The sequence below is a fragment of the Alosa sapidissima genome, chromosome 5 (assembly GCF_018492685.1).
Source record: "Alosa sapidissima isolate fAloSap1 chromosome 5, fAloSap1.pri, whole genome shotgun sequence".
In the NCBI taxonomy this organism is placed as follows: Eukaryota; Metazoa; Chordata; class Actinopteri; order Clupeiformes; family Clupeidae; genus Alosa; species Alosa sapidissima.
In genome coordinates this window covers 19,002,494-19,009,993 of record NC_055961.1, presented here as the reverse complement: position 1 = coordinate 19,009,993, position 7,500 = coordinate 19,002,494, and the positions used below count along the sequence as shown (strand labels likewise).

The window sequence follows — 7,500 nt, the reverse complement described above, 5'->3', positions numbered from 1 at the left end:
TCTCTTTTCTCTGTTTGGCTTGCTTCATTATTCTCTGTCTATCTCCATCTTTTTCTCTTCTCTCTGTTTGGCTTGCTTCCTCATTCTCTGTCATTTTTATATCACTCTCTCTCTCAGCACACATCCTAAACTTCCAAACTCTTCCCGGCAGTTGACTTCAGCGTGCGGTCATTGGGTAGTCCCCCCCCCCCGACCTCCTTCTCCTCTAACGCTCCACATCTCTGACAAATAGCCATCAGACCATTAAACTGCACGCTGGGTACAATCCAATACAGGGAGAAAACAAAACGCAGCGTAAACTCAGCAGCAAGCAACTCAGAAGCAGGGGCCAAATTATCCGTCTGGAAAAACACATTTGTTTTAAAGAGTTTTAATTGTGCTAATGTGAGGGAATTTTTCACTTTCTGAACCCCAGTGCAATTAATACGTCCTCCTGGTGATGCCCTCTGTGAGGGAGATGACCTGCCGCTCCGCTGCCATGAGGCTGATTAAGAGATCACAAAAAGCCCCGATTTAAAGACCTCTCTTTCCTGGTCAGAGTGCTTCATAGATCCTTTCAATCTGTTTCTAGATGGTTTCCGGTTGAAACGTTAAAAAAAATCAGCACAGATACTTTGAAATAAAAATGAATCTGACTTTACCGTAATGCTTTACAAAATGCCACTGGAAATGCCTTAGGAACACACGTTTGTGTATGTGGTTGAAAGGGTCTACAGCTCTGGACAAAATGAAGAGACCACTGCACATTTTTCTGACCATCCTACGGTTGCTGAGTAACATTCGAATGATTCAAATTTGCAGTGGTCTCCTAATTCTGAATATGAAAATATGACTTCAACTCATTCGAATGTCACTCAGCACTGTATATACATGCATGTGTATGACAAAGTGTGTGCGCATGAGTACACTGTGTGTGTGTGTGTGTGTGTGTGTGTGTGTGTGTGTGTGTGTGTGTGTGTGTGTGTGTGTGTGTGTGTGCGTGCGTGTGTGTATATGTGTGTGCGTGTGTGCGTGTGTGTGTGTGTGTGTGTGTGTGTGTGTATGTATGTATGTATGTATGTATGTATATATGTGTATATGTGTGTGTGTCCATCCCCCTTCAGTGGTCCGGTCACTTACTCTTTTCTCATCCTTGACGATGTAGTTGCGGCCCAGCTTCTTCCCCAGGTGAGGCGCCAACACATCAAACTTGCGACGGAACTCCGCAAACACCATATGATCAGGGAAGCCTGTAAAGTAGTTGATGAGATTCATTTGGACCCGTTGAATAAAAAGGCATTTAGACAGTTAGGGCTCCCACCTTGAGAGTAGATTAAAGCAACACTACGAAGTAAGAAGAGCTTTCACAAGACAACATTGCTAACTATATTGCCAAAAAGCACCAGGTAGTTTATTCACAAGCTTTGATCTGTGATAGCGTAGCTAAGATTCCTGCATGTTTGTAGGTAGTTATAGACAGCAAACTGACTGTATGGTATTAAGCCAGGGCTTTTATCCAAAGCATCAAGGACTCACAATGATGGTTTTGACAATTTGGGAATCGAACCGTGGTCAGATTATCAGACAGCATTGCTACTGCGGCTCCAGCACACTCTGCTGTTTCAAATTACATTTGGGAGGCGCTCTCTCTCCACCCACCTTGGCGGTAGATCCTCATGGCGTCCAGCAGCTTGGAGCCTCGGAGCTGGGCCCTGAGCAGGCTCACGTCCAGCTGCATGAGGCCCGAGTCGGGTGTCTCCGCTCCCTGGAGGGCGTCCACTTTGGGCAGCAGGCAGTGCACGAAGTGCACCCGCGACCTCTTCACCGTGTCCAGCAAGGCGTCCTGCACAGGAGGGGGGAGAGATGGGACCAAACACATTAGTGAGTGATGACTGAGGATATGGGGGCATGACAGCATAGGATATGGGGGCATGACAGCATAGGATATGGGGGCATGACAGCATAGGATATGGGGGCATGACAGCATAGGATATGGGGGCATGACAGCATAGGATATGGGGGCATGACAACATAGGATATGGGGGCGATATGGGGGCATGACAACATAGAATATGGGGGATTGACATCATAGGGGGCATGACAGCGTAGGACATGGGTGCATGACAGCATAAAGAGTGTCCTCACCACTTGCAGTTTGATCTGGATGCAGAGGGACTTCTTCTTGACAGCGGCAACGCCGGTGGTGAAGGACTTCCTCATGCTGGTGGCCCGGCGCAGAGCCAGCTGGGAGCCGCCCTCCAGCCCCGCGATGGACCCCGCCAGCACCGTGGTGCCCGCTGAGCGCCCGATGAAAAGACCACTGATGTTCTTCCTGTTACAGGAGCAGAGGATTGTGACGTGAGTTCTATGATCTGTGACATCAAATTCAGTCATTATTCTAAGTGAAATTTAACCTATTTCAAGTTTTTTTTTAACAACACACCTTTGTTAATTAAAAGTGGCAATGTCATTATGTAAATGGATTAAATTTGAGCTAAGTAATTAGATTTGAGGATCACTGAAGAGAGAGAGAGAGAGAGAGAGAGAGAGAGAGAGAGAGAGAGAGAGAGAGAGAGAGAGAGGAGAAGAAAGAAAGAAAGAAAGAAAGAAAGAAAGAAAGAAAGAAAGAAAGAAAGAAAAAGAGAGAGAGAGAGAGAGAGAGAGAGAGAGAGAGAAAGAAAGAAAGAAAGAAAGAAAGAAAGAAAGAGAGAGAGAGAGAGAGAGAGAGAGAGAGTGCTGCACAAGCACAACACAGCCTCATCAGCCCTGAATTACAGGCCTATTACCCTAGAAAGGGTTCCTCCCTGCAATGTAGTGACATAGTAGTCAGCTCTAAAGACCTCTGGTTTCCTCTGCCTGTATCTGTATCACCACACACCTCAAAATCACAAAATGACAACCCTCTTAGATGGATCTCATGTCCATCTCATGTCACCAGAGCTACAGTACTGCATGCAGAAACACTTCTCTGTCCCTACAGACACACGTGGAGTGTTGGAATATGAACCTGAAACTATTCAAGAAACGCCCCACTCACACTAGACATAGAGCCTTGCCTTTCACGTACTGCATTTCCTAACAGTCTCCTAACCATCAAGTGCTTAGGCAAGTCCAACGTTCAGTTGCCAGGTATAAAAAGTAAACAATTAATGGGGGCGCTGTGGCGCAACCGGCAACAGAGCCCGTACCATGTACGGGTCCAAGTGCCCACGGGGACCCAGGTTTGAATCCGACCTGCGGTCATTTCCCGATCCCCACCCCATTCTCTCTCTCCCACTCACTTCCTGTCACTCTTCACTGTCCTATACAAATAACGGCAAAAAGCCCAAAAAATATACTTAAAAAAGAAAAGTAAACAGTTAATAATACATCGGTGCTATGTACAAGTATATTATCTACTTAAGTATATGCTGCATCTCATACACAAAATATATTCAATATAGCACACTGCATGCATGCTGCTGCAAGCACACACAAGTATGGGCCCAGTACAGTATCATAGCCCGAGGAGAGGAGAGGAGAGGAGAGGAGAGGAGAGGAGAGGAGAGGAGAGGAGAGGAGAGGAGAGGAGAGGAGAGGAGAGGAGAGGAGAGGAGAGGAGAGGAGAGGAGAGGAGAGGAGAGGAGAGGAGAGGAGAGGAGAGCTTGACTGACTTCTGAGAGTTCTGAAGGAGTCCGGCTGCGTTCTGGCTGGCAGGGTTGTGCTTGGCGTGGCCCAGCCAGCCGCGGGCGTCGTACTCCACCCAATCAGTGCCATGGCTATGGCCCAACAAGAAGTGATGCGCGCGCTCGCTCTTCAGGAGCACCGTGTGGCCTACAGGAAGATACAAACAGTGGAGGCGTGAGGCAGGTGTGTGTGTGTGTGTGTGTGTGTGTGTGTGTGTGTGTGTGTGCACGCATGTCTGTGTGTATTTATGTCTGGATACTTGTGTGACCTTTACTATCCACTTCTGCGGGATCATAATGTGTGTGTGTGTATGTGTGTGCTTGTAGTGTGACCTTTAGTCTGTCCCTCGGCGGGCCCGTAGTAGCTGAAGAGTCTGTCCAGTAGCGAGTCCTCAGTGCCCCCAGGCTGCACGGCCTCCTCCTCCATCAGCCAGAGCAGACCACGAGCCTCATCCGTCCTGGACAGCGTACGCACCTGAACACACACACACACACACACACACACACACACACACACACACACACACACACACACACAGGTATAAAACACATACACAAACACACACATACAAACACACACACATATGTAAAAACACACACACACACACACACACACACACACACACACACACACACACACACACACACACACACACAGACACATACAAGCATAGAAAGACACACACGCACATGTAAACAGACACTTATAAGAGTGTGGACACAAACACGCGTAAACAGACACTCGGGAGGACACACACACGCACACACGCACGCACACACGCACACACACACGCACACACGCACACACGCACACAAACAAACAAACATGAATGCACACACAAGCAGAAACACACACACACACAAAGAGACAGAAAAGCCCAAATGAAACCAAAGCACTCTGCTTACAGCATCGCCAGCACAGTCCTTCTGCAGATCGGACTGCTCAGGAAACAACCCAAATACTTCTACACACACACACACTCTGAGTTTGAAGCTCTTCTGCTGCTGTGTCCACACTCTGAGTGTGTGTGTGTGTGTGTGTGTGTGTGTGTGTGTGTGTGTTTTAAGCACAGAGTCCTTGGCGTGCTTACAGGCTCCCCCCTACACAAACGCCGTTGACTCACGTTAGCACACTCATCTCCCCCCACCCACCCACACACACACAGACACACTCTCTCTCTCCAACTCCAAGGACATCCTTTCTTCTCCTTCAGTCAGGAGCTTCTCTCTGAGCTTCTCTCCCTCTATATTCACTTCAAACGCCTGACTTTTAAAAGCGTCACCTCTGTCACGCTGCAGAAGATTACTGAAAAGGAAAAAGCACTCATGATAGAAGAGCAGACGGACACAGGAGACGCAGCTCGTCTTGACATGACCGTGCACTGGTCATTTTTAAATAATCAAGTGCTTCTTTGGCAGATCGCATTTAAAATCCTCTGAGAAATCGGAAAAAGGCAATATTTTTTAAATAAGGCAAAGAAGAAATGTGACACCTCTCTACAAAGCCAGACATCTGAATGTGAAGAAAAACTCAGTGAGGCATCCCTGGGTCACGTCTTGGGGACGAGTGGTCTATACTTGGGCATGGGTTTGGATATCAGCCTCAGGGGCGAGGCGGTCTCAGGGACGAGTGGTTTTGGATCGGTTTGGCTATCAGCCTCAGCCTCAGGGCTGTCTCAGGGACGAGTGGTCTCTACGTGGGCATGGGTTTTGATATCGCCCTCAGGTCAGGGACGAGTGGTCTTTACGTGGGCATGGGTTTTGATATCGCCCTCAGGGCTGTCTCAGGGACGAGTGGTCTCTACGTGGGCATGGGTTTGGATATCGCCCTCAGGTCAGGGACGAGTGGTCTTTACGTGGGCATGGGTTTTGATACCGGCCTCAGGTCAGGGACGAGTGGTCTTTACGTGGGCATGGGTTTTGATATCGCCCTCAGGGCTAACTCAGGGACGAGTGGTCTCTACGTGGGCATGGGTTTGGATATCGCCCTCAGGTCAGGGACGAGTGGTCTTTACGTGGGCATGGGTTTTGATACCGGCCTCAGGTCAGGGACGAGTGGTCTTTACGTGGGCATGGGTTTTGATATCGCCCTCAGGTCAGGGACGAGTGGTCTCTACGTGGGCATGGGTTTTGATACCGGCCTCAGGTCAGGGACGAGTGGTCTTTACGTGGGCATGGGTTTTAAAACGGGCCTCAGGTCAGGGACGAGTGGTCTTTACGTGGGCATGGGTTTTGATACCGGCCTCAGCAGCGGGGCTGGGCTGTCTGGGTTATTAATGTTGGTGTGGTGTGCAGCGTGATGGATGGTGTGCAGCAGGCTGGTGTGCAGCGTGATGGATGGATGAATCTGCCCCCCCCCGGGCATCAGAGGGATCTCGACTGAGGACCTGGCCACCTGTTCACTATCAGCCCAGTTTCAGACCCAACCACTGCAGCACGGATGAGAGCCCAGACTACAGTATAGCTTATATGCCTTCAGCCTGGGACAGAGGGGCCTGAATAAAGACATCACATGTGCATGTGAGTGGAACAGAATGACGCAGAATAATTTAGAATTAGCAATCAGATTAGACAGGAAAAAGATCAATTTCCTGGTGCTTCCTGGTTCCTTGGATGAGGACCTCCCAGAGTAGTGGATCAATAACCGAGCCAGATTAATACTATACAACATGATACAGACACAACAGTAGTGCACAGTTGCCTCAAGTCAGGATATGTAATGGATGTATATCAATGATAAGGAAAAATAGAAACAAATGAAGGAGATAGATGCCTGAGGCAATGATGTACATTAAAAGATATATCTATATATTTATTTTTTTTATATATTCCACAATTCTTCATTTGCACCCTGCAGTCTGTACATATTAAACCCAACATGCAGGCAGGTGGGGATGATGGGACAGGAATGACAGACGTGACAGGTATGACAAGCGTGACTGATGTGACAGGGGGGGGTGCTCACCAGGGCTTGGCTCGACGCTTGGTCCACAGCTGCTACAGAGAGCGACGCGCTGGGCTCCATGTCGTCCAACGTAATCTCGATGTTCTCCTGGATGGGAGACAGAATTTTGGATTTACATTCACAGGCAAGTAGACAAGAGGGTGTTAAGCTTCTGAATGTTCAGCATCATCGATACCTGTGAGTGTGCGGGTGTGTGTGTGTGCGTGCGTGCGTGTGTGTGCGTGCGTGCCTGACACACCTCCTTGTATCTCTACAGCTCTTTAACAAAGGTATGTTTGCAGAATGGTGTCTGCTGTGTTTATATATATGTGTGCGTGCGTGCGTGCGTGCGTGCGTGTGTGCATGTGCATGTGCGTGTGTGTGTGTGTGTGTACTGCCCCCCACCTCCTTGTATCTCTCCAGCTCCTTGACGAAGGTGCGCTCGTGGAACAGTATCTGCAGCCGCTCCTGGGCGTAGTTGTGGCACAGCTCCTCAAAGGTGGCGCCTCGCTCCCACTTGGCCTGACGAGGGTTCTGGAAGCCAGGCACGTCCACGATCAGAATCGAGCACAGCGAGTTCTGACTGGACTTCAGCGCTCTGAAGGAGACAAAAACACAAGGTCATATCCAATCATATATTGATTTACTTATGGTAACATGGATAAATACATTCATTACTGAAAACAGGGTTGACCATGCACGGTCACATACAAGTTAAACAATCTGTTAAAAGAAAAGCAAATGACAGAAGGTGTCAAAAAATGCCCTGTTTGGGAGCCACTGTTTCCTCTACTGTGAGAGTGTAAACACTGTAAACACTGACCTGTTGATGAGCGAGACGAGGACCGTGAAGAGTTCAGCGTACAGAGCCGATGCCATGGCCTCTAAACACTCCATCGCTGTGGCCTTCAG

At 48.7% G+C, this 7,500-nt stretch overlaps 1 protein-coding gene across 7 annotated transcripts in view; it reads right to left on the bottom strand.

Annotated features, from left to right (window-relative positions):
- Window positions 1-7,500, bottom strand: part of myo18aa (myosin XVIIIAa) — an 88,700-nt gene that overhangs the window by 33,923 nt on the left and 47,277 nt on the right. For all 7 annotated transcript variants that reach the window (XM_042093400.1, XM_042093406.1, XM_042093402.1 and 4 more), the window contains 8 exons: window positions 7,412-7,500; window positions 6,994-7,186; window positions 6,610-6,696; window positions 3,978-4,119; window positions 3,633-3,792; window positions 2,125-2,311; window positions 1,639-1,822; window positions 1,120-1,229 (listed from right to left, as the gene is read on the bottom strand). The exon at window positions 7,412-7,500 is cut by the window's right edge and continues 2 nt beyond it. In XM_042093400.1, coding sequence (XP_041949334.1) covers window positions 1,120-1,229; window positions 1,639-1,822; window positions 2,125-2,311; window positions 3,633-3,792; window positions 3,978-4,119; window positions 6,610-6,696; window positions 6,994-7,186; window positions 7,412-7,500 — 1,152 coding nt within the window. The remainder of the gene's footprint in view (window positions 1-1,119; window positions 1,230-1,638; window positions 1,823-2,124; window positions 2,312-3,632; window positions 3,793-3,977; window positions 4,120-6,609; window positions 6,697-6,993; window positions 7,187-7,411) is intronic.